This window comes from Triturus cristatus, chromosome 9 (assembly GCF_964204655.1).
Source record: "Triturus cristatus chromosome 9, aTriCri1.1, whole genome shotgun sequence".
Classification (NCBI taxonomy): domain Eukaryota; kingdom Metazoa; phylum Chordata; class Amphibia; order Caudata; family Salamandridae; genus Triturus; species Triturus cristatus.
The window spans coordinates 482,601,277-482,628,694 of NC_140592.1; the positions used below are offsets into that span (position 1 = coordinate 482,601,277).

Below are 27,418 nucleotides of genomic sequence, written 5' to 3' on the forward strand. Positions count from 1 at the left end.
TGTGAATCATTAATTAGTCCTAGGAGCACGCTGATGATTTGACAAATCAACATTGTGAGGATTATGGTGTATTAAATGGTATGGTTGTGCGACCTTGCCGTGTAATACACTCATGAAACCGTCTTGGGTCAAGTCTAGCCTCTAGCTCAATCCTGGCTAGTTATGGCTTCAAACAGTAAGACTTAAAGAAAGGAACTAGTGTAAAGCATTTAGAGGTACCAAACAATGAAATAAGAAAGTCACACAACACAAAAGAAATCCAACACCAATTTATAAAAATAGATTATAGTTTGAATTTGGTTTTAAACACTCAGATGAGCAAAATCTACAGAAGGGTTCTGTACATATAGATTTTAAAGAAAATGTAAAGCTCAGCTTTTAAGTCCAAAGAGCAAACAAGCATTGGTAACCGTAAAGTTTACAGACTTTTTAAAAGTTTGAAAGAGTTGTGTTTGGCTACTCCGGCACGGACTGGGTGACCAATTCTGACAGGGAGAAGATCTTGGAGGCAATGAGGAGTATTTGGCCAGTTACCTAGTCACTAAAGCAATCTCAAGTCCAGTTCCACACTTTACACCAAGATGGCCATTGACTTCAATGGAGTGGTCCTGATGATGGGGATGCAAGATGCTAAAATATACTTTGGATTGTGTGTGGTCAATGGGAGCCTTCCTGTGGTTATTCCTCAGTCCACAGGTAAGGTGGGGGCGACTTTGGTCACAGGGGTCGGAGTCCCTCGAAGTCCTCTTTGAGCCAGTAGAAGTCCAGCTACGACCATCTCCATACATAGCGGGTCCAGCGATGCCCTTTGGTGAGGGCTAGTTTCCATCTTTAGAGACCAATGCACACCCTGATGACGCTCCTGAGTCCGGCAAAAACGGAGTCCAACTTTTGAGTCTGGGGTGGTGGTCTTCTCAATTCCTTGCAAGTGGCTACTGACTGACCAGGACAGGCAACTTCACTTTTATGGCCCTGGTGCTCGAACAGGTCAGCTGAGTCACAACTTCGATCTGGGGTTCAGGAGCAACTTGTCCTCAAGCCAGGCACGGCAGACAAAGTCCTCTCTTTGCTAGCCCAAGGAGCAGCAGGTGCAGACCAGCGGTTGGTGCAGCCTCTTTTGAAAGGCCCAGTTGCCCTTCCTTAAAAGTGACATTCTATTCAATTTGGGCATCAAGTCGAGTTTAATGCCACAATTAATTTGATACCTTGAGGTACCTAACTTTGTAGTCCCATTCAGAAGGTAGCAGGACTGAGATGTCAGCCTATAACTCTGCATTGGCTAATGGGGCAACTAACCTTTCCACATCAAAAACGACGATTTTGAAGTTGTGCTGTTAGGAAATATTAAAGTATATGCCCTACTTAATAATATATAATTCTCTGCCTTGGGACTTGATAGATTTTCTTTAGGGGAGACTTACATATATTGTTAAGGGAAGTGGGGGCTTTGCAATTGGTTTAAATGGCAAAAGGCAAACTAGCAGTTTTAAAATTGCTCTTCTAGGCTACAGTGGCATGCTGGGAGCCACTGTGCACTTTGTCGCATGCAGGGTTGCACGATAAGTGCTACAGCCTTGGTTGGACACTCTAACTTACATGCTCTGGTTACCCTTGATACCATAGACTACAGACTTATAAGTAAGTCTGCTTATGCCAATTGGGAGTACCCAATTCAACATACATTTTGTGATGGGTTAGTGCACTGGCACGGAGGTCTGGTTGGAAGGCCTCAGTGTAAATGTAAATGTAAATGTATGTGTCTTGTAAAGCGCACTGCTACCCTGAGGCGTCCTGGCGCTGTAGACCGCTGGGGAACCCGTCCTGGCTATCCCTGTGAGATGGTCCCTCCTGGGTATCTCCAAGGTGAAACCAGGCATCCCCGGCGAATGTGGGGTGCCGTTGTGAGGATGAGGCAAGCTAATGCCCAGAGTTGCCGAGTGTGATCCCTGGTTAGAGTGGGCACCAAGGCGAGAATTATCGAGTCCGCTGGCCCTGGTCCACGACCCTGCCGCGTCGGGAATTGAACCCTGGTCCCGGACCGTCCTCTGCTTCCGGGTCTGCTGCCTCTAACCAGTGAGCCACACCACTCCACTACTCTCAGAGTCGAAAAACCAGCAAGATCAGTTCAAAACTTTTGGGGTGATCATGCAAAAAGAGGTATTTCCTTACATACAGATCTGATCATTCATAATAGAATCTAATATACTTAAGTCGATTTGAGACTGCTGCCCAGATTTCCCAGACTAACGTAGAGCACGTTTCATTCTTATCCTCCCACACAGAACTCATATCACACCACACCTCAGGGAGCCCGCTGGTTTCTGATACACATATACAATCATTTCAAACTCCTCACACACAGATTCAAGGCACTACACAACTTAGGCCCTAACTACCTGAAGAGTGACACCTCCTTTTACCAACCATCCAGACACCTCCACTCCGATGGACTCCTACTTGCACACATCCAACGCATACACAGAAGCAGATCAGGAGAATGGGTGTTCTCTTACATCGCTCCTAAAGCCACTGCACATTGGAGGCTCCTCCTCTCTTCTTGGAATTCGACAAGAAGCTGAAGACCTGGCCTTTCAATTAACCAACCTCCCATAAGCCGGGCTAGGCACATATGCCTGCTTATCGCAAGGATACCTTCACGGGAGATAGTGCGCTTTGCAAATACACGACATAACTGTTAGTTACAGGATTATTCTTCATCTTAATTGCTATAACATTTACATTTTGTATTCACTATTTAACGGCCTGGTTTTCTCCCCTCATATGAGCAAACTTAAATGTATGATCCACATCGGGATCCAAGGCACATTACAATTGCCACTTAATATGACTGCAACATCACCCTAATTTGGGTCACAATAGAAACCAAGATTAACAGCTACCTTTCATGACCAAACGAGCATCCATCTACCCTGCGTATCGCAGAAGAGAAAACTAAGTTTAAAGGGGTCAGCAGCCCATATCAATTTTGTAACCTCTCCTCACACTCACAAGTCCTCACACAAAAAAGTGACTACTTTCTGACTCAACCTGGTAACCATTAATAGACGCACTCTTCTGATGTTAATATCATGTCAATGTAGGGGACTGTGCAAAAAACTTTAAATATTTATGTTTGTACACAATAATTGTACTTTAGAAAGTAGATTTATAAAGGATGTCTATACATTCTATGCCAACATCTAAATACTTACTATGCAATGTTTGCATTAGGTGGTACAAATCTCAGTGTGCGCATTCTTACGCCAATGTTACATTCTGTGTGTTATGGTTCACATGGGCCCATTCAAATCTAAAGCGCAGGCAACTAAATATATACAGTATATCATTTTTCATCACCAATGTGTCACTAGCAATCCACTCAGGGAGCCAAGAAGCAGGCTTCATTTTCTTTAATTCAGGGGATCACTTTATTTATCCAATATCACATGCTCTCACTAGCCATATAATAAATGCAGATCATGTAAACATACAAGGGGAAAGCGGCAGACAGACTCCTGGAGGGGAAATCAAAAGAAGACCCAGCTGCAGAAGCCCTTTCATATTAAGTGATTAAGACCTTCTTCTGTAGGCGCTATCGAAGAAGGCACAGTTGAATCTTTCTTTTACAGATCGATATAATGCAGACTCACTTTCTACAATATATGAGTGCATTATCCACGTACCCAAAAGAAACCTCTGATCCGCCGACCTCGCCGAAACCCTGCGCATCCGAAGAGCCTGAACAAGGGGAAGAGCTTTCTCCCACATCGCAGCCAAGACCTGGAACGACATCAGACGTGCCCCCTCTCTGAACATCTTCAGGAAGACACTCAAGACCTGGCTCTTCAACTGAATGGAGCTGCTTACCATCCCCCGCCCCAGCACCTTGAGACCCTCACGAGTGAGTAGCGCGCTTACAATACTCCTGATTAATTGATTATATTGTGAGATGAATGCTAGTTTTTATCTGTCTAGAAGCTTTCAGGTAACATTTGTCTTGGGATATATTCCGCTAGCTTTGCTGTTTTCTCTGAGCTTGATCAAAACTTTAGCTCAAATCAGTAGGTCTCTCATGGCTGGCAGGTTCTCTGCCTGCCTGCTGAAAAATCATCCCTACTGCAGTTCTAGTCAAAGATTGGAAGACAATACATTGATTGAAAACAGATTTTAACAATTGTCAATGCAAATATAAGTACTTCAGATTTAGGTTACCACAGTATGTATAACGATGTGTTTTGCAGTCATATTACTATTGTGAAGATTACACATACACACACTTTTGAGAGTACTGCTACTACAGCAGTTTTTTATAGTACTACATGCAGAGGCATACATACACCAGGTCAGAAATTCTGCAATGCTGTACTCAACTAAGACGAGGAAGCAGAAAGTTTTTGGGTAACAGCCAAATGAAATAATTCTATCGCACGTAAATTTATTTTATGTGGATATCATGGAAATCTGGTAATGATTATGGACTTCTAGACTTGTGTTGAACACAGATGCTCTAAGTGTTAGCAAACGTAAAAAAATTATTTACCACTACAAAACGTCCAAAAGCTAAACAAAAAGGAAAGTGCCTTCTTTACATCCTTGCATGTGCAGGCGTAAGAATGTGCTTATTACACAGAATATATCGAGAACGTTCTAAGTGAATGAACTGAAAGGAATGGCTCAGCTCATGTTTTGAGTTTTGAATACTCTGTGGCATGGCTTTGATGGATGTAGTGCTCTTGTACCTGTGAGTAAACCTCATCACGACTCAACTCAAAAGACTATAGTGGCATCAATTCAATCTGATGTTGTCAAAAGGCAGAAAAGCAACAACGTGTCCTACCTGTCCGAGGATCGGTCCTAAAGGAGGCCCAGGAGCCGCTTGCCCTGCCCGCACGATGGCGCGAATCACGCCTCCCAAGTCGGCCTTCTTCACGGCCTTCACCGCCCTGGAAGCTTTAGACATTTTGCCACCTGCAGGTGAAAAGAAAAAAAGATTTAAGTAATGGAAAGACATGAGGAAAGTCTACTCTGAATCAGAAGCATGTAGGAATGGGATGATGCTGGTATCCGAACCTGAGTTTGGCAGATGACTGGTTTCTGCAGGCAGTGCATTAGGGAATTTAACTATATCAATCTACGGTATGAGTCCAACCAATCTAGACGCTTCTCCCCGTATATCCCACTGTCAGTGTTGGCTTGCCATATTTAAATTTTACCAATCAACTTTTGGTTTTGACACCTCTTATTAAAGGCATATATGGATTAGCTGCAGTTATTCAATCAATGTCTTCTTTCTAGTCAGATTCATTTAAACACAGGTTGCCAAAATTTGACAGCAGCGAGTGCAGGTTCCAGGGTGAAATTACAGGGGGGAAGGTATTTCTCAGTATGATCTCATAGGCGAGAGGGTAGCTCTTAGTGTGATGCTCTTGCTATAGTGCACCCACATTAATGTTACTTAGGTAAGGGCTGCACCGATAAAGGTATCCGAGGCCGAGAGGAGAGGAGAAGGGATGCAAGCTAGGTCTCTAATTCCCATTCATATACCTGGATGTGGATCGTCAGTGGAAGTGATACTGGTTGGACGCTATGGTCTGGCCATGGCTCCAAGTATGACGTCACGTTGTTTGATCATCTCCAACTGAATCGTCACACAACTGTGATCAGCTCTCATTATGATTTCACGTCAGTATTGGCAGCCGCCACTATAAGGTCATAATACGGACAGTAGCTTGCAGTCAGATGTTACTGTAGTAGGAGGGCATCTCAAATCAATACCTCTGCAGTCATGGCAGATCGCAGTTTGACGTCACTGTAGTGACGGCACAGTGAGAAGTCAGTCCTCTAAGGTCCTCACCCATTGTTAAATCATTAATTATTAACTTCCAATGTCATAGCATAACCGTGGCGGGCGCGTGTGTGGAAACTTCACTCAAGCCTTTATGAAGAGTGGCCTGTGATATGGGCCATTATTTCCCACCCCTGCAGTTATAAATAACGGGTGTATCTGTAACCCCACCGCAGAGAGAAATCAGGCTCATTACAAGTTGATCCATGACGGTTGACTAAATGAGGAATTACCAGGGGGATCTGAAATGTTTGGTTCAATTACACTGCCAATTACATTTTGCCCTAGACTTTAACTCAGAATTGTCATCAGCCTAAATAGCTGGGTGAAATTAAATTGATCTATTTTGTTCGTCGAGATCTCATAATTCCGATGGGGCAGGTAACTGATGATTCGAGTTCCTTCATAATTAAAGGGCCACTCATAATGATGGTCTAAAAGTTGGACCAAACTCAATATCTTCACTGTAAGGGCAGCTATCAACATAAAATCATATTATAGTAGAAAATGCAGCTAAACACAATTGACTTGTGATTGCAGGACTTTAGGCAGTTTTACCTTATTCTCCTTGGTTTTCAGTAAGGTCTTACTAATGTTACACAGCGTGTAAATGCACAGGTTAATACAGCAAGGCAACCTGTGACTAATTAATTCACAAGTTATTATTAACAGCTTGATTCTAATGGAAGGTGAAATTGCTTAATGTTTTCTCAGCAAAATTTCACAAAACACCACACACATTTTACAATATTATGCTTTTAAGGTGAAATGTGGTTTCCCAGTAGCACCATGATTTTTTCTGCACACTGAGTAAAAGTTTCACGAGATACTGCCAAAAGACTGGTTCGAGCGACAAAAAAAAAAATGTCTCTTAAAGCTATTTCTGTGCAAACAAGTTTTTTGTGTGCACATTTTTATGAAAATGCGTCATAAGGAAGTTGGGGAAGTTTTTGTAGCACGAAATTCAGGAATTATGCGAATTTTGCCAGCATATTTAAAACTACTCCCAGGTCTATTTTCTTACATAACGATCAATTGAGGAGCTCCACAAAAACCTCTGTAAAACAGAATGGTATTGTGACAAAAAAGATAATAGGAAAAGCATGCTAAACGTAAAAGATTTTAGTGGTTTGAGTTGCACAGCAGATAATCTAAATTATTTATGTTACAACAATTTAAGCCCTTCAACGATTGAAGCTTGTGCAAGGATTTAATCATTAAAATACCACTACCTGGAAGTGTCATGCCAAGACTTTGACATACATTGAGATGGAATTTAGAGAATTATATTATTTTTTATATAAATATATATATATATATTTTTTATAAACAATTTTTATTGTTTTTTGAACAAAAGACACACCAGTGATAGTCGTAGTACAATACATTTCAGTAATGATGTGAAATCCCATATTTGTTTGGGTGTTATACATTTGGTAGTACGTGACGCCGCTAGGTCCCAGGTAATTCATACAGTCAGTCAAGTAAGACTTATTCATTCTATCTGACCCAGCCATTTGCCCCAGACCCTGCGGTGCTTGGTTGGACAACCCCGGACTTCATATAGGGGTTTCTCTTGCGCTGCACACCAGTCCACTCCCCTGCTCCACATCGCAAAGCTAGGCGGGTTGGGAAGCTTCCAGCTGGCAGCTATGTCTCTCTTGGCCACGATCATGGCGTATTGAAGAACAGCTTGTTGTTCCTAGATACGCCCAGTCCATCAGTGATCCCCAGTAGCGTGTTTAATGGGTTGTGTGGGACCTCCCAACCCAAGACTTCTGTGAGCTCCCTTTCTATAGACTTCCAGTATTGCGCCAAGATTGGGTAGGTCCACACCATGAAAAAGAAATCTGCCCGCCCTTGGCCACAGCGCGCGCAGGATGCAGTTGAGTACAAACCAGCATTGTGGAGGTGCTTGGGGGTTAAGTAGGCTGTGTGCAAGTAGTATAGTTGGATCAGGCGGAGCCTAAGCGGACGCGGTGACCGTGCTGGGTGCCATCAGGGCGTCCCTCCAGTCTTCCTCCTCAAGGGGTCCCACCCATCTCTCCCATTGGCTTCTGAGCTGGTCTAAGGTGATTGGGGTGTTGTTGGTTATGGAACGATAAATATGTAAGATTCCCCCTTTTCCCAGGTTCCCCATCATAGTTTGTACCTCTAGAGGATTGTAATACGGGGGTGTTGTGCCTTCCGGTATATGCGTATGGAGAGCATGGCGCAGCTGCAAGTATCTGTAGAATTGTGATGGGTGAAGGGAGTATCTGGTCTGCAGATCCTGGAAGGTGTGTATATGTTCGTCAGTCCACACATCCCCAAGTTGGGAAATCGCAATTAGATCCCATGCCCGGAATCCCTTTAAGTCGCTAACCTCCTTGAGCCAAGTGCCCTGCCAGAGTGGTGTGAATTGGGTCAGTTTACTTATCCAATGGGTGAGGCGCAAGGAGGCTCGCCAGGACAGGAGAACAGCCTGTGTCACTACAGGTAGAGTTCTAAGTATGGATCCCCCGTTCATCATCGTTTGGATTCTAGGTAGGCCCAATTTCCTCAATTCGAGTCTGTACACCGGGTCGGACCATCCCCTGTCAAACCAGTCTTGTAGTGTGAGTAGGCGGGTCGCCAGGTAGTATAAGTTAGTCATACCCATGCCCCTGTCAAAGGGTGGATTCGGCATCGGCTAAGGCTATACGCGGTCTCCGACTATATAAATACATATTAACGCTGCCATCTTAATACCATTTAAAATAACTACATTAGAGGTGTTCATTACAAATACACAATCAATGGAATTTAATATAATCCAACCATTATATAAAAAAACATTTTCATTTGTGACCACCTTTAGAATACAGAAAACATACAGAATTAGAATATAATTGTACAGCTAAACAGCACTAGGCGCAGATGTAGCACATCTCGTATCCAGAAAGATAGAGTCATAACCCTCGTATCCAGAAAGATAGAATCATAACCCTGTAGAAAATCCTAGAAATCCCTGGTGCTAACACACAGAATGTGAAGTGGGATTTTTAAAACCCAGTAGGCCTCTATTGAGAACCTCTTATGGGTTCAAAAATCCAAACATCTTCCTGAGCAGGTACATGACACGGTTGCACACAAACCGCTAATCATCCAAAATAAAAAAGCAGAACAGAAATTAAACATTCCTGGTACCAAAAATAATCAGCTGAAAACTGCACATCACAGCCTTCAATATTCCCAGACAAAACGTCCATTAAATACCATTATCATTAAGAGAAAATAAAATAAATAACTTGAAGCCTCTTAAACTGACTGGCCAGTCACCATTAGAATCCCTAAAACATATTACAGCAATTTAAATTAAAAACTTTTCTTAACTTACTTTTTAGGTGAATACACACACATGTAGTTACTTAAAGAAGTTAAAAAGCGAGCAAAGATTTTTTTATACCAGCAATTAAATCGCTCTTGTGCAGAGGACTCGGAGCTATTGGCCCAAACCACGCTGGGCGATGGCCGATGGGGCAATATCTTGGCCCCAAAGGCAAGGATACCACAGTCAAAACAATAGTTATGGGACTGGTGAGAGCTTGTGTTCATTGCTACCACTGCTGCACCACGGTTGTCCAGTTGTTAAGAAGTGCTCACGAAGACCTAAGGAGCCCCAAGTCTTAGTCGGACTTCCTGTGGGTGGGTCAAGGGGAGACAACAGAAATGGTAGGTGTGAAGTTTGCGTTTAACTCTGCCTCGTTTGTCGAGAGCAGCCCATGTAGATATAATAGGTAACAATTTTGCTTTGGGAGTTATGGTCAAATCATTTAGTCTATCGGAAAAGCATTTCTTGTTTTGCTAATAACTGTTTAATAAATCTACACAAAAACATTTTTTTAATTTAATTTATTTTTGATCAACCTTGAAAGTTTCTTACAGATTGGTCGAGATGGGCAGTGTAAGTGAACAGAAAAGAGGTTTCTGTATTAACACCCATAGGAAGGTTTGGGAAGAGCTTAAGAAAAAACACATGCACTAATGCCATGTCTGAAATTCTCTCTAGAACAAGACCTGAGAATGGGTTCTGCGGACCCTCCAGCAACAAGGACTTATTAGTTAAGGTGCCAAAATGAGAAAGCGAACCCAGTGGACTGCAACCTCAAATAACACCTTCAGTATTACTCCGGCTCCGTCAAGAGTTTAGGAATCATATTCAGTAACGATCTGTCCATGAAAGCCCAGATCGGCTCAGTGGTCTCTGCTTGTTTTTTCCATCTACGTAGAATCTGGAAGATCAGTAGATTCTTGACCTGGTCACTTTGGCCTTGGTAATCTCCCAAATTGATTACGCCAACTCATTATACGTTGGCATCCCAGCATATCAACAACTACACCGCCTTCAGTTGGTACAAAACCAAGCGGCCAGGCTAATCTATCGTCAACCCAGACACCATCATGCAAGTCCCCTGATGAAGAGACTTCATTGGCTTCCGGTGGCTAAACGCTGTGCCTTTAAGCTGGGCTGTACTATCTTCAAAGCCCTTGCCGGGACTGGCCTAGCATTTATCTCTTCAAGGATTCAGCGTTACATCCCTTCCCGGGAACTGCGTTCTTCTTATCTTAACTTCTTATCTTAACTTACTGACTACTCCAGCATTCAAACGTAAAAAACAGGAGGGTCTCAGATTCGCGGTCTTGGCTCCACAATTTTGCAACTCGCTTCCTGTGGAACTGAGGTCTGCGCCTTACTATGCTCAGTTCAGAAAACTACTCAAGACAAGGTTGTTTTCTCAGGCATATGAGTAAGCCAACTGTCCTGTTGATGCCGCCTCCTCTATTATTCTCAGCGCCATGAAACGTTCAAGAATTCACACTAGGAATGTATTCACTGTTGCAGTGCCACAGAATGAATATTAGTAATCATGAAAATAAACACGACTGGCAATAATATTTCTCAATGGGCAGAACAGCAGAACATACTATAACATTATGACAGCAATTTAGGATTTCTCGACGTTAGTTCCTCAACCCCCACACTCCCTTGGCTAACTAAACTTATTGTAGCACCAAACATAGCTTATTCGAGTTTTATAGATCCCCTTGCTGCACCTGCACATCTTTTTCAAACAACAGAATCAGTGTTCAATAAGGAGGCAGCTGTTGTTCCTGTATCTGCACTCCAGCAACTATTTTGTCCTCGGGCAGGTAGATGAGCCTATTGAAAGGGCCTATTGAAAGGTTCAATGTAACTTTTCCGTATCCACCCAATAGGAAAGGTGTTAACAGCTACTGTGCGACCCTCAGCCTTGAGTCCCTGGATCGAAGTTCCTCTCTAGCTAACAATGCTTCAATGCAGCTTGATTACTCTGCCTTGGGCAATGTTGAATATTAATAAACCAATCAATAAAGAAGACCCTATGGGTTTTACTGTTTAGAAACAATAACTGAGAAATTAAGAGATCAAAGTCTATGAAACCTTGTTGACTATTCAAGAATAAATAGAAAATCAAGAATTAGGCTATGTTAGAACAAAACATTAAATAGTATAATCAAGAAAGCTAAATGAACACATTGCACTAAAACAAATATTTTAAGGACATTGGCAATTGTGCATTTATATTTGAAAGCATACATCCGAATAAATGATCTTGTGTGAGAAGTAAAGGGGGTGGGGGGACTCGTAGAATGGAATATATAAAGATTATATCAGCACTGAAAGATGCCAAATTAGGCATGCACACAGAGACAAACGTCACCTCTGTGCTTTCCTAAATTTGGTATAGATGTGTTCAGTTGTATGAGAGTTTTACAAAAATGCACTTTGCCAAATTTAATGTGCATCTGTCAAATTTTATGGGGTGTTACATATCAGGCATACAAACCAGTTTTGATAATGTAAAAGGAGCTAACTGACAGAGGCTTTTGTTGATACCCATCATGCTTTTAAGATTCACAAATTTTGACCAGAGTAGTTTGAGAGCACCTAAATTCTCAATGGCAGTGGAAGACGAAAAAAGTTGGCGCGATCACTTGGTGGACCTCATGTGCGAGCATGTCAACACACACAAAACTATCAGGTGATTATGAAACATTCCCGAAAGCTTTGAAGCACAAGTTACTTACCTTTGGTAACGATATATCTGTAAGAAACATTAGTTAGTTAGATTTTTACCTTAGAATATCCCCAGGCGTCAGGCTGGATCCGGAAAGATTTTTCATCAGCAGTACCCCTGCGTGTCGGTAAGCGTCATCTGTGGCTCCGCGTCCGTCGTCAGCATCGTGATCGCCGGAATGACGGAGTACTTAGACGCCGCCCTCGCGCGCTGACGTCAGTTCTGTACATAGCTTTCCGCACCAGGAACGCAGAGCCATGCAAGAAACCGACACTGGTGCCATAAAACTAGGGCCCTGAAAGGGATGACCTTAACCCTAGATATCGGTTCGCAGAACGGGGAGGATGGGTGGGGCGGTAAGGAATCTAACTAACTAATGTTTCTTACAGATATATCGTTACCGAAGGTAAGTAACTTGTACATCTGAAAGAAACGCGTTAGTTATATTCCTTACCTTAGAATAGATATCCCAGCAATACCAACCCCAGTGGTGGGTCTGCGAACCAAGATCACACCAGGAAGTCCTAGAGAACGGAACGGCCAAAGAAGCCGTCTCTCCGGACTTGGCTGTCCAGGCAGTAATGCTTGGCAAACGTGTGTAGCGAGGCCCACGTAGCTGCCTGACAAATGTCCTGCAGGCAGACGCCCCGTCCGAGGGAAGTAGTAGCCGCTGTGGCCCGAGTGTAATGGGTGTGTAGCCGCACAGGAGGATCCTTTTTAACCAAGGAATAACAGACCGTAATGCACAAAACGACCCATTGAGAGATGGTTCGCTTGCGCACCGCCAGTCCCTTCTTAGCGCCCATGTAGCCAACAAAGAGTTGGTCGTCCACCCGGAACTGTTTCGTGCGGTCCAGATAAAAGGAGAGCGCACATTTTGGGTTCAGACGGTGGAGCCTCTCTTCCTCTTTCGAGGGATGCGGAAAGAAGGTGGGCAAGGTAATGGACTGCCCGATGTGAAAGGCAGTAACCAGCTTAGGAAGAAAAGAAGGACGAGTCCTCAGAACAACCTTGTCCGGATGGACAGAAAGGAAAGGAGGTTCTTCTGGCAGAGGTGATGGCAACCAGGAAAGCAGTTTTCAGAGTCAGAAGACGGAGAGGGCAATTATGAAGTGGCTCAAAGGGAGCACACATCAGGAAAGTAAGAACCAGATTCAAGTCCCACTGAGGCATCACAAAAGGAACTGGAGGAAACATGTGCGTGATGCCTTTCAAGAATCTATTGACAACAGGGGACTTGAAAAGAGAAGGCTGATCGGGAAGCCTCAAGAAGGCTGAAACAGCTGAAAGATATCCCTTGATGGTGCCCAGAGCAGAGCCCTGCTGGGCCATGGAATGGAGAAAGAGAAGAACCTCAGAAAGAGGGGCGAAAAGGGGATCCACAGCCTGTGCTGTGCACCATGCCACAAATTTGTTCCACCTGCAGGCGTATACCGTTTTAGCGGAGGGACGCCTGGCTGCCAGAATGACATCACAGACTTCAGGAGGCAAGTCAAATGGCATCAACTGCCGCCGCTCAATCTCCACGCATGGTGGTGGAGGCTGAACAGGTTCGGGTGGAGGACCGTCCCCTGCTGCTGTGACAAAAGGTCCTCCTGAAGAGGCAGTCGAATCGGGGGATCGATTGACAGACTGAGTAGCTCGGGATACCAGTATCTTCGCACCCAATCCGGAGCCACGAGGATGACTTGGGCCCAGTCGCGCCTGATCTTCTTCAGCACTCTGGGCAGAAGTGGTATAGGCGGAAAGGCGTACAACAGACCACAACTCCACTCGCGATGAAAAGCGTCTCCGAGCGAGTGCCGCCTTGGAAATTCCAACGTGCAGAACTGATGACATTGCGCGTTCTCTTCGGTGGCGAATAGATATAACCAAGGCTCTCCCCACAGCTGAAAGAGACCTTGCACCATGTCCAAGTTCAGACGCCACTCGTGATCCATCATGCACCGGCGGCTGAGTTTGTCCGCCCTGGCGTTCAGAGAGCCCGCCAGGTGTTGAACCACCAGGGTCATGCCCTGATGTTCCAGCCATGTCCAGAGGCGCAGAGCTCCTGACAAAGGGTCCACGACCCCACCCCGCCCTGTTTGTTGCAATACCACATGACGGTAGTGTTGTCCATGAACACCTGCACTACACTTCCCCGGACAGAGGGAAGGAATGCCTTCAGTGCAAGCCGGATCGCCCGCAGCTCCAACAGGTTTATATGGAGCCGGGACTCCGCCGGAGACCAGAGGCCTCTGATCTCCGCCTCTCCCATGTGGCCCCCCCATCCCAAGAGGGACGCATCCGTCACCATTGTGTGCTCCGGTTGGGGTAGGGAGAGGGATCTGCCACTGACCCAATCGCGGTCCGTGAGCCACCACTGCAACTGTCTTGCAGTGCCCTCTGAGATCAGGACGTGGTCAGACAGGTTGCCCTGATGTTGAGCCCACTGGAACTTCAGGTCGCCACCAGGCGTGATGTACCAGCAGGATGCAGGAGCCCATCAGACCCAGCAGCCGTAGGGACAACCTGAAAACTCGGGATAAAGGCTGAAAGATCGGAATCAAAGCCTGAATATCCCGAGCCCGCTTTTCAGCAGGATAGTCCCGAAACTGTACCGAGTCCAGAACCGCTCCGATGAAGAGGAGTTTCTGAGAGGGACTCAGATGTGACTTTGGCACGTTGATGGAGAACCCCAGCGAATGCAGGAGGTCGGCCGTAGTCTGGAGGTGGGAGACGACTGTTCGGGGCGAGCCCGCCTTTAACAACCAGTCGTCGAGATAGGGGAAGACTGGAACCCCTAATCTGCGCAGATGAGCTGCGACCACTGCCATCACTTTCGTGAACACCCGAAGGGCACTGGTGAGGCCGAAGGGGAGCATGGTAAACTGAAAGTGCTCGCGGCCTACCGTGAACCGCAGGTAATGCTGTTGGGCCGGCAGGACGGGGATGTGGAAATAAGCGTCCTGCAAGTCCAACGCTACCATCCAGTCTCCAGGGTCTAGGGCAGCCAGAACCTGAGCTACTGTCAGCATCTTGAACTTCTCCTTCCGGAGGAAGGCGTTGACGCTCCTGAGGTCCAAGATAGGGCGTAGACCCCCTTTGCCCTTCTTGGGAACCAGAAAGTAGTGGGAGTAACAACCCCGTCCTAATTATGGGCCAGGAATGCGCTCAATGGCCCCCTTGGCCAAGAGGGCCGTAACTTCCTCCTGCAGAAGTTGTAAGTGATCCCCCGACATGCAGTGGTAGTGCGGTGGCATGGCTGGAGGGGACGCCTCGAAGGGGTGGAAGTAGCCCCTTCGGACGATTTGCAGCACCCACCTGTCCGAAGTGATAGTACGCCAGTGGAGCAGGTGATGGCGAACTCTGACGCCCACTGGCATGGAATGGGCCTGAAAGCTCGGACTAGGAAGGCTTTGCGGCAGATGATGCGGGTGCGGATGTGGACTGACCGGCTCTCTGTCCCCTTGCTCCGCCACAGCAGAATCCACGTCCGCGACCGCGTTGAGGCTGCTTCTGCGGCCTGTGGCGGACGAACGTGCGGGGGCGCCCCTTCCTTGGCCACGAAAGGGGCGAAAAGCAGAAGTTTGCTGGCGCTGGGCTGACAGACCCAAGGACTTGGCCGTAGCCCTGGAGTCTATGTCGCCAAAAAGGTAGCGGCCATCAAAGGGCATGTCCATGAGAGTGCTCTGAACATCCCCTGAAAAGTTCGTGGACCTCAGCCAGGCGTGACGACGAATCACCACCGTCGTTGCAATCGCTCTGCCCAGCGAGTCTGTGGTGTCAAGTCCACATCTAATTGAATACTGTGCTGCATCCCGCCCCTCAGCAAGAGCCTGGGCGAGCAGTGTCCTGGCCTCCTCTGGACACTGGGGCAGCACGTCCGCCACCGTATCCCACAGAGAGTGGGTGTAACGGTCCAAAAGGCATGCAGTATTAATGGACCGCAACCCAAGACTGAGGGAGGAAAACAGTTTCTTGCCAAACTGTTCCATCCTTTTGGATTCCCGGTCCGGAGGTGCGGACGGGAAGGCGGTTTGGGACGTGGAGGCCTGGATAACCAGACTCTCAGGGGTGGGGTGTATGGACAGAAAGCAGGGGTCGCCTGGAGCTGGGCGGTGGCGCCGGGCCACATTCCGATCCACAGGATAGACTGTGGAGGGCTTGGACCAAGTGCCCATCAGAACGTCGGTGAGGGCCTCATTAAACTGCAGCAGAGGCTCCGAAGAGCTTACTGGCGGTTGAAGCACCTCAGTGAGGAGGTTAGTCCTCACGGCCGCTGCAGGGAGCTCCAGGCGCAAGGCCTGGGCTGCCCTGCGCAGCACCACAGCATAAGTAGCACCCTCCTCCGTAGCCACGGAAGAAGGAGAGATGAAACCAGTGTCAGGCGAAGTGTCTAGACTACTGGCGTCCCCCAGCTCATCTGCCCAGTCCTGACTTAACTGGCACTGCTGTGCCAGAGGGACCTCAGACCCCTCCCAGTCCTCCCCTTCTTCCGTGTCCTGATAAACAGGCAGAAATGATGGAGCCGCGTCATAGGTGAATTCACCACCAATCGACGCCGGAGACGGCGCCGAACGGCGCCGCTCCGACATCGGACCCGGACTGAAACCGGGAGCGGCACCATGGGGGTCGGCACCGGCGGAGTCGTAAGGTCAACCGGTGTCGACCGGGATCCAGGCCTGGATCCCACGAGGGCCTGCGGCATCGGGACCCAAGTCGACGAGGGCGCCGCGGCTGAAGTCGCCGGCTCGCTAGGACCCCCAGACGGACCTGCGGGGCCCAGAGGCGCGCCGGCAGGCCTCGACGGCGGGAAGAGAGTCCTCATGGCCACGAGGAAGTCACGAATCTCGCCCGGAGTCGCATGAAGCCCAGGGACTTGAGGGTGTGGGGCCGGATGCGACTCCTACGGCTCCAGCAGAGCCGCGCGGGTGGTGCCACCCAAACCCTCGGCCAAGTTGCGCGACCGGCGAGGGGAGTCAGAACAGCGATGCCGCTTCTATGACTTCGTTTTGCTATGCCTCGAATTACCTGAGTGCGAGGACTTGGATCCCAACGAGCGGTGATGGCTGCGGCTCTGCGACCGGTCCCTCGACCTCCTCCTCGACCGGGACCTCGAGCGGCGCGGAGCCGACTGCCGTATCTCGAGGAGCTTGCGGGACCGCTCTCGCCTAGCTTTCGACGTCAAGGCCCGGCAGTCAGGGCACGACTTGTCATCGTGGTCGGCCCCAAGACAGTAGAGACATCGATGGTGGGGGTCGGTAACCGACATGAGTCGGTGACAGACGTCACACGGCTTGAACCCGGGCATCCCTACCGGCACCAGGAGTCGAAGTCGACTCAAAAAAGATAGACAAAAATGTCCAAAAAGTTAGTCAAAAAATTACTAAGGGTACGCTCTTCCCGGATCTGCGCTTGCTGGCGTGGAAAAAAAGAAGAACTGACGTAAATGTAAATGTAAATTGATACTTGTATAGCGCACTACTCACCCGCAAGGGTCAGCGCGCGAGGGCGGCGTCTAAGTACTCCGAAGACGTCATTCCGGCGATCACGACGCCGATGACGGACGCAGAGCCGCAGACGACACCTACCGATGCGCAGGGGTACTGCTGATGAAAAATATTTCCGGATCCAGCCTTACGCCTGGGGATATTCTATGGTAAGGAATCTAACTAACGTGTTTCTTTCAGATAATGGATGTAGGTTTACACATACAAATGCAGCCCTCAAAACACACAAACGGCTATACATTTTATTAAATATACATATTGTAAATAGTAGCGGTTCACAGGGAAAAAATGATTGAGATCAGTTTTGGTGCATGAAGTTCCAGTAAAAAAGTTCACATTGCCACATAGAAAAAGAACAGCACACATCTACCTGAGAGTGGACAACTCAGAGGTTTGGAAAATACCCTAAAAAAGCATGATGTTTCCACAGGCCTTGAGCTGATGTTCATGCACTGATCAGCAGCCAATCAGGCATAGCCAAATTGTTTGTTTCCCCGTGAAAGAAAAGTGCTATTAGGTACCTAGCCTGATCAAAAAACATACATGACGCATAGGTCAAACATTTGAGCCCAATAAACTCTGGAGAACAGAGGCGTTGACTAGGACCATGCACAATTTTTGCATGCGCTTTAATAATTTGTGTAATTTCACGTTCTGGAAATTGCAAATAATGTTAAAAAGTACACCATGTGTGAAATTTTGCACAATGTTTTGGTGCAGAGGGGTGAAAGGCTCTAGCATAAAATGTGTTGTGAGTTCCTGAGCTACATGAATATAGCCGTCTCAAAGCCAAAATCCTCAGAGGCCAACTAGGAAAGGGAGCAATATCCCTTTATCTACCAACCACACATTGGTAATTTTTCCCCCGGAAATATTCCTACCACTTAAAAAGAAAATGGAGGGAGGAATTGTCAGGTCCCCTAGAGGACATAGAATGGCACAACGACTGGATGACACCTCGGGGAAAAACCATCTCCACCAAAATGTGGCTGATCCAACTACATTACTTGGACATCACCTATTTCAAGTCACTGTGGTACGCCGGTAGGATTCCCCAACTCACTTGCTTCTGATGCACTCACGCAGATGCAAATTTGTTTCATATGGTATGGACCTGCCCTCGGATAACAGGATTCTGGCGAGTAATTGAAAAGTCGCTGTCTCAGATCCTGAAAAGACCCTCGAACTGACCTCAAGGGAAGGACTGCTTAGCATACTAGGAGACCTCTGCGGTCCCCGGTGTGAACCAATAATGTTGAGGGTGGCCACAGTGGTTTCCAAACAAGATATTGCTCGTAGATTAAAATTCCCCCCGCAACCCCCCCATGGCAGAATGGCGAGCGAGGGTTGACTGGTGTGCTAAAATAGACCTGTTGATTTATCAAGAATGGGGATGTCCACAGAAACACACCAAGATTCGAGGCAAGTGGTAGTCATAATATAGGCTGGAAGGCAACTAATGACGGGCCAGTAATTTTCCAACATTTTATAAAATTTTGCGGTGGGCGAGTGTTAACCATGCAACTGGGAAGGGCGGAGGAAGGAGGGAAGGAGACAGTTGTGGTTGAGTTCCTAACCAAATCATCACAAACTTTCAGAAGTTTTAGTGAGATTTCTTTTTGTTTTTCTTAAATTACAAGAATATTCTACTCTGGTTAAATAACTATAACATCCTTTTAAAACACTTTTTTGATCATTTTTTAGATCTCATCTGCATCAGCACATGTGCTGCATCTCTATTGCTTGCAAGGGAGATTGTACACAGTAAGGGGCTTGCAACCCACCCACTGCTCAACATTCATTGGCTAAACTGTCACTCTTATCTGCTGCCTTCTAATTGGCCGGCGCATGCTGGCAGCACTTTTATTTTTTTCGGCTTGAGCAACGGCCGACTGCTTCCGCTTGATTGCTATCCTTCTGCTGATCACACTGTGATTAAAGTACTACTTTTATTTTTTGATTCTTCCGTCACCCTTTTTGTTCCTATGTTTTTACTATGCAACGTGCACTTTAAAAAAAGCCCTTTTCTACTTTGAAATGGATCTTTATTGTGATAACAGATGTTATCACCTTTTATGTTGACAACATATAATCTGCTTCCTAATATATTTTCACTAAGAAATGGGCATGGGTGCAATTGCTTTTGTTATGTGATAGGATTTTTTTGCCAAATGTCATATTGTTTTCTTTTTCATGCATGGGGATATTAACTGTTTTGCTCAGAATCACAGGGGTGTTGTGCCGAGGCCAAACAAGCATTGGCAGAGCCAATAGATCTTATCTTTGAGATTACTGGCTCTGTCATTGCTGTACAGCATGGGCAGACCGACTTTGGCAATGTTTTGTAGCCATGCTATATAAAAGCGCGGCTGCTGAGTAGCATGCTTAAAAATAATTAAAAAAGGACTATGATGCACCCAGAGCAAATGAACTTTGAAAAAAACTGCACTTTCTAAACTTAGTTTTAGCCACAGTGAAAAGCATCCACGTTGCTGTACAGTATGGCTACAAAACATTGTCAAAACAATAGCTCTAATAGGCAAGATGAATTTGCGTTGTCAATGCTTGTTGTTATTTTGTTATCATATACTTTGGCCCGTAGCCATAGCATCAACTGTGATTTCCCTACAACTAGCACCCAGTACCCTATGCCTACAGTCCAACCCCCGCTCACAGTTTTCAGCCGTCCGAAGTGAACATGGAGCAAAGGGTGTGATCCTCATCCATTTTTTTTTTTTTTCAAACAAAATTTTTATTGGGTTGCAGTATCAAATTTTACATGCATCTCTGAGCTATATATTCAACAATACGCGTCACATGGTAGCAATTGGTAGGTTAATCATGGCCATGTTGGTGACATAGCCAACATATACAGACACGTGTTTCATTATTCACAACAAAATAAGTATCTTAGTCGAAGAATAATCATAAATCGTGTGATCCTCATCCATGTCCTGCCCCCAATTTCCTGGTTCCCCTAAAGATCATTGTGCAGAGATGTTGGTTGTGCCCAGCGGGCCCCAAGTTAGACAATGCAGGACAGGACATTTAGGGATGTCCTCCACCCAAGCTCCTAGCCCACAGACCCGCTTATGACTCGGATAAGTGGATCTTGGACTTGGTCTTCTTTACATGCTAAATTTGAAACCACCGAATAATGTTTGTTTCTGTGTATTCTGTTTAAAAACTCATTAATTCACCATTTGTACAGCACATCACAAAAAAGATATTACTGCTTGACTTATGCATGGCAATGCAATTCCTAGTTCAATATTTCTTAGGCATTAAGTGCACAAAAGATATTGGCTGTCACTGTAGAATCAACACACTGCATCTTTCTTTACGTGCTAAACTAATAAAACCCAGTGCAACAATTCCCTTGACTCCACAGTATCCTCTAGAAGCAGTCTGAAGTAATAGCAGCAAATGAGTAGTAACCAAGCTGTTAAATGATGTTGCTGTGGAAGGGCGTTCTAATATTGGAAATTACTAGAGGCACCTATTGAACTCCACATGGACAATTATTAGTGGAATTTGGTAGTGATTTTTAGGTCTCGCCTGGCGTTGGAGCGCGCATGCGCTCCTCGCCTGCGAGAGCGCTAGTAAACACTACAAAAGAAGAGGACTTAAATCCACGCCCCTGTGTCCGAATCGTTTCTAATTCGCTTGCGTCCTGATTTATGTTTAATTCTGGCTTTCGATTGGCTGGACGTCATTTTTGTTACCGCCTTTGCAGTTTTGTGATGCCGCCCATCGTGACAAGCCCATCTGTTTTCACTCAGCCCAGTGTGTTGTTCACGCTGGCTGCACGGGCTAGTTGGCTCTCTTATTGGTTGGCAACCACCAAATAAGCTTTGTGATTGGTGGACCTTGTCAACCAATCAGAGAGCCTACTGGCACGTGCAGGCAGCGTGATCAAGACAGGCTGTAGACTCGCTGTCTCATGGGCAGCAACAGCGATGCTGTGCGTGTAGATATGAAGGTAACCGTCATGCTGTCTCCCTCCTCTGGTTGGTCTGTCTCTCCGTGAATGCAGCTCTCCCCCACCCACCCCGGCCGGGCACTCCTTCCCAGTCTCATGCAATATTGCAAACAAAACACCTCATGTTAGTAGTGCAATACTAATAGATCTTCAGTAAAGTTCGACCCATAACTACTGTGTGAGCTTTTCTTTCTTGTTTTGTAAAGCAAACTCCACGCTAGACCGAGCTGAACTCGTCTAACATCAATACGTTTTTGCTGACACCGCTAAATCTGCCAGGTTTATTATTTTATTATTATTAGTCACTCGCGTTTGGTGTCATGGTACCAAGAGGATTTGGACTGTCACAGTCTCCTGCCAGCATTCACATATGGGGAATGTAAGAGACTCTTAGCTGACGGATACTGCGTTGTTGCGTAACTTAATTAACCATGCAGTTCGTCGTGTGTGTTACTTAAATTTTTCAAAATACATTTAGCGAAGCGATTGTAGATGTGTTAAGGTTATGAGTTTGCTTTCCGCCCTCCCACCTTCAGCCTCTTCCTGTGCAGTCTCCGCTGGACCCGCCCTCCCTCCCCCAGCCCCTCCCTCGCCGCTTCTCTGCCTCCGTCCCTCCTCCTCGCCTCTCTCCCATGGCGTCTCGTCACATCTCGATGCCCTGAGAAGGATGCCCGAGCCCTCCGCTGCCGTCCCCCAGGCCCTCGAGGCCCGGGACCCATCCTTGGCCTGACAATGAACCCCCTGCTGGACTTGCCCCCCAGCCTCTTCCTGCTCAAGGAGCAGGACCAGTACTCGTCCGGAGAGTGAGGGCTCGTGCTGTGGTGAGAGCAGCCGATGACCCCTCTGGACAGTGAGGGACGTAGGAGGTTGCGATAAGTACTTTAAACGTTTGTCCAGCGCCTACACCTCAAGCTTCTTGTGAGGGGCTCCAGGCGTGAGCAGTGAGGGGGAGGGAAGGGATAGCGGGTTCTGTATTTTCTGGGAGTGGGTACAAGTTGAAGGTGAGTTCGAGCAAGGAAGGGGTGAGAGCTTTAAAAAACCAACACATTGTGAGCTACCATAATGCATTAAGTAACAATAACAACTCTTCTTAACTAGCTCACCAGTGTGGAGGTCAATGCGCTATTATTGTCCTGCAGACTCGGCATGGCTATCATTGGACGGAGAACGTTAAGTTCGTCGCACTGGGATACAAGTTTGTGTCCTGTGAGAGCTTAAGCCTCTAAGCTGTGTTAAGTCACTGCAAAGTTTAGTGTAACTTTTCTACATGTCTCAGACAGTTTTCACTGCTGTGGCGTATGTTCTGCCAGTGTGTTGTGACAGAGGCGCACGCTGCTTGCTGTGCTTTAGCTGTTCTGTGTGTGAGATAAGCTTGCACTACTGCTGGTTGTGTTTCTGCTGTTCTATGTGTGGACATCTCGAGTCTGGTAACAGGAGCCCGAGTCACAGTAAGCAGCAGCAGCAGGGTATTCACGCACACCTCTGCAGTAGGCTCTCAGCCGACTGCGCTACGCCTGACGACAAGCCGTGCTCTCCTCCTCCTCTCGTCGTGGTGGTGGTGCTACTTCCTTCCCCCGGTGTACATGCGGTTTCTATTCCTGGAGCAGCACGGTGTGAAGCTGCAGAGCAGCTGGGATAACACAAGGTAGGCTGGAGGTCTGGGCCTCCCATTAACCCCTACCTCTGCTGCGAGGTCAGACTCCAAGTGGGGGCGACTGCATTAAGAGAGCAGGCTCAGCATTCCCCTAGAACATGTGGTAATGATAGTGAGCATTGACGTAGCAGGCACCATCCACCCATTATTACTTTGTCTCATCCAGACAAGACCCTGAGCTGGTCTGAAGCCATCAGTGAGGCTCGGTTTAATTATGGGGGAGAGCTGCTCCCCACAGAGTGCCTTGAAGCAAAGCCCAAGGATGCGGAAAAGGTGCACTGAACTGCCCTTCCCTACAATGCACTCCCTCGTCTCTTCCGGTTTAGTATCCACACATAAAAACCTCCGTCTACTGACCTGCATTCTTCGCTTAACATAGCATCGGTGGCGTGGCCTACCTTGAATGCCTCATTCCATATTTGCGCACACATTTTTGTTTTTTATGTCTTTCCACCGGCTGTGAATTACTGCTCCGTTACCTGTAATTGCCTTCAGATAATGGCATTCTCAGCTTTAAAATAAGGGCATTGAATGAAAGGAATGGGCGTCACTTCTCGGGAGCAGGCTCCGTAACCAGTCTGTCCATCATGGATACTCAAGTGTTTACAAATAACTGTGGTGGCTGCTTCTGGACAAAAAAGCTTAAACTAAACTTTTTGCTATTGGCATTTTAAATTACAATGCCTTTTATTTATGTTTTAGAAAAGTAAAACAAAAAAAATAAAAATGTCATTTACAATGTCAATAGCTCAAAATAATGTCAGTGCGAGACCTATTGCATTGTAAATACTTGTTGTATCCTTTTATGGCCAACTTAAACCTTCATTTTCTGGACATGATAGCATCAGCGCCCATAAGTTAGGTAGAAGTTAACACCAATTACTAAGCAAAGCTAGAATACAAACAAGCATTTGCAATGCAACAGGTCTCGCATTTACGCGAGTTTGAGCTATTGGCATTGTAAATGACAATGCCTTTTATTTATGTTTTGTTTGTTGAAACATAAATACAAAGCATTGTCATTTACAATGCCAATAGCTTAAACTCGCGTAAATGCGAGACCTATTGCATTGCAAATGCTTGTTTTAACTTCGAGAGGTTAACACCTAAGTGAAGCTGCTATCTTAAAATAAACAATCAAGAAACTTCACACACCCCTACTTTTAGCTTAGCAATGGAACACAATAGACTAAAACTTGCATGATTTTAGATGCGACTTGACCATTGTCTAAATTCTACTGGAGGAATTGTTTTCATGTGCATAGATGAGCCCGAGAGTGGCGAGAGATAGGTGCTCGAACCGCTGAACTCCCTCCGGTCGAGAACATTCCAATCGGGGATAGTATTAAAACAGGCTGTGTGATGCAGATGGTATTCCGTATGAGCACGAGCCAAAATTATGTCAAAGAGATAATGTTTTAATGAAGCGAGGCCCGTAACATTAGGCTTCCCCAGAACACTCCGTGCCTTCAACGTGACGACCTTTCACGGATAGAGTAAGACAGGACTGTGTGTCGCGGTCATTCCCTTGCAGCACACATTGGAAACGTGTCTGCTCTCCTTTCAGCTGCTATCAGTTACGAAGAAACAGGCAATTCTAAGCGTTGAGTGTGAGCGGCAAGACATCACCTGAGTTTTGAGATAGAAAGGGACGCGGATGCATCTGTAACTCAACTTATGAGACAAGCTTGCGCGCCTCGCGCTGTAGCGGGAAAGAGAGGCGGAGGGGTGCACCCGTGAGTGGTGCGCGCGCGCTGGAGAGAGCTCTTTTTCAAAGCACATACTCGTGCTTGTGGGGCGCCGCTGCGCACTCCCGCAAGGCGTATGCCGCCACAAGCACGAGTATGTGCTTGGAAAATGAGCTGCACGACGGCTAAAGGTCTCCTATGCAGTGCATGGGCACTGCGTAGGCGTGACCTAAAAAGGGTGTTACTTCATGGATTTGATTCATACACATCAACAAATACACATCAACACATTTCTGGATAGTTGTCTTAATTAGTTACTTTCTGCGTAAGTCAAATCTGTTAACTCCAGGGTTTGAGAAAATTAGAAAATGTACTAAAAATCTATAAAAAGTAATCCCTGATAATCATAGCAGATAATACATCACAAGGCTATGTAAATCAACGTTTAATCTGCCTTCACAAGCTTTCTAAGGTATGCCTGGATATATGTGGCATTCATGCAACGCGAATCTGACAAAAGGCAGCACAGCACTGTACAGGGTCCAAATCAAAGACACAGTCAACTTGTGCTTCGATGGGTATTTGGTCTCTAAGAGTGAAAGTGGACTCTTTAAGCAGTTCGTGTTCTTAAAGTAGTGAGGTTCTGCTCTTTCTTAAATTGGTGCAGGGTTTGGCTTCTCCTGAGGTTGAGCCAATGTGGTTTCAGATCCTATAGATAATGGGTACTCACAAACATTTGTCCAGGGGCCACAAAGTACAGTTTGTGATGTGCCCGAGGGCCGCACAGATTCCAGCAGGGTGGTGGGAGGGGGATGTTTGGGTCATTGATTGTGTGAGGAGGTTCAAAAATGTTAAATAAACGGGCAAGCGTTCACTCACAGGTTAATACATGCTTGCCCATTTATTTAACATATTTTTTCTAAATATAATAGTGCTAGCAAATAAACAGCAGCAGGTGTTGCTGTTCACCAAGGGGGCTGCATTTACAGGTCAAGAGGGTCGCAAGTGACCCCCCGGGCCGTACTTTGAGTATCACTGCTATAGATGGAGAAGGGTTGTTGCCTTGTTTTTTCTTTTTTTTTGCACTTGTCTCCAGACTGATGGTGTCCCAGCTGAGGGTGTGAGAGCCACTTGAGATGGTGCGCTGTCTGCCAAATAGGCAGGTGTTGCAGTTGTGGATGCTTTCTAGATGATACAGCTGGTTTTGAAGAAGCTGCGGCCTGGCAAGGCTAGCCAGTATTATATTCCATTAATGTGGGGGATGCTGTGGTCACATTTCTTCAGGCACTTGATTAAGGGTGTTGGTGCATGTAGGAGGCCTTTAAAGGGACCAGTACGGGGACTAAGATTCCATGGAGCAGTGCTCAGCCATCATCAAGAGGCAAACGTGTAAGGACTTGAACAGCAGTTCTGAAGGCACTTTCTTAGTGGGATGGTTTCACTTTCCTCAATATACAGAGCTGGTGCCAGGCAGTCTTAGTTTTATTGGGTTCAAACGTCAGGTAGGTGCTGGATATCTAGGTCTGGACGAGGTGCAAGAGGAGGTGTGAGGCAATGGATGAATGGAGATGAGGCTTTCAAATATAGTGGTGGTTCATTGCGGGTATTGGTTAATTTTGACGCTGTAGTCAGTGAGTAGCATGCCAAGGGGCTTCACGTACAGGTTGAACATATCGGGGGACAATATGGAACCGTGGGAGAGTTCCAAAAGTGCCCATGTGAAGGAACTGGTGTCAGTTGGGTAGTTAAGAAGAGAACCAGCAAAGAGAATTTCCGAAGAATACCATCTGAGACTTCAAGATGTGGATGGAAGTATCGTGGTTGACAGTGCTGGAGGCAGCTAAGAGGTCCAGTAAAGTAAGGAGACATCTTTATCTGTGGTCAGGAGAGCATGAGTTTTGAAGTAGCTGTCTCCGCGCTGTAGCATGATCTGAAGCCACATTGATAGTCATGCAGGAGGTAGTTGCTGTTAATGTGAATAAATGCTTTTTCGACGACCTTGTCGATAAAGGGTAGATGAGTGATGGGCCAGTAGTTGGTAAGGTTGTGAGGGTATAACATGGATTTCTTCAGCAGGGGGAGGACCTGGCTTGTCAAGGTGACGACTTAGATGACCCACCAGTGTGGAGTCTTTAAAAACCTGTTTAAGGCTCATTAAGTGCAGGTCTGCAAGCAACGAATTAACAAATTGTAGGACTGCTGCATAAACATGCAATGGGTACTTAACCCCTTGAGTGCCCCGCCCTTTCCCCGCCCTGTGCCGGCCCTTTCATTAGCGGGCGGGGTTCATGACGAGATAGTCTCGTCATGGGCACAGCGCAACCGCGGCTCATGACGAGACCATCTCGTCATGGGCACTCAAGAGGTTAAGTACATTTTTTTGAACATCTAATTAATTTTAACCACCCAATAAATCTCCACACCAAGGTTGCAAATAAATATTTCAAGACCGCTTCAACAATTGGGCATGATAATGCATTAGTGAAAATACAGGACACCAATGTCCACAATCAATTATTAAGGCTCACCCACTTACATGTTTTCCATAACGGACATGTATGTCAATAAAAATAGGTAAAGTAAACAAGAAAAAGTGAGGATTAGCAGCACTATTGTCACACTTCTGTACATTACTAATCTGATAAAATAATGCAGTCCTTTGCCCTTGTTTAACCTG

The 27,418-nt window shown here is 46.3% G+C and overlaps 1 protein-coding gene across 1 annotated transcript in view; it reads right to left on the reverse strand.

Moving 5' to 3' along the window:
- MRPL11 (mitochondrial ribosomal protein L11) overlaps positions 1-27,418 on the reverse strand; it is a 701,579-nt gene that overhangs the window by 621,683 nt on the left and 52,478 nt on the right. The window contains exon 2 of the mRNA XM_085625435.1: positions 4,838-4,968. Within this exon, the coding sequence (XP_085481561.1) occupies positions 4,838-4,960 (123 nt within the window). The 5' untranslated portion in view covers positions 4,961-4,968. The remainder of the gene's footprint in view (positions 1-4,837; positions 4,969-27,418) is intronic.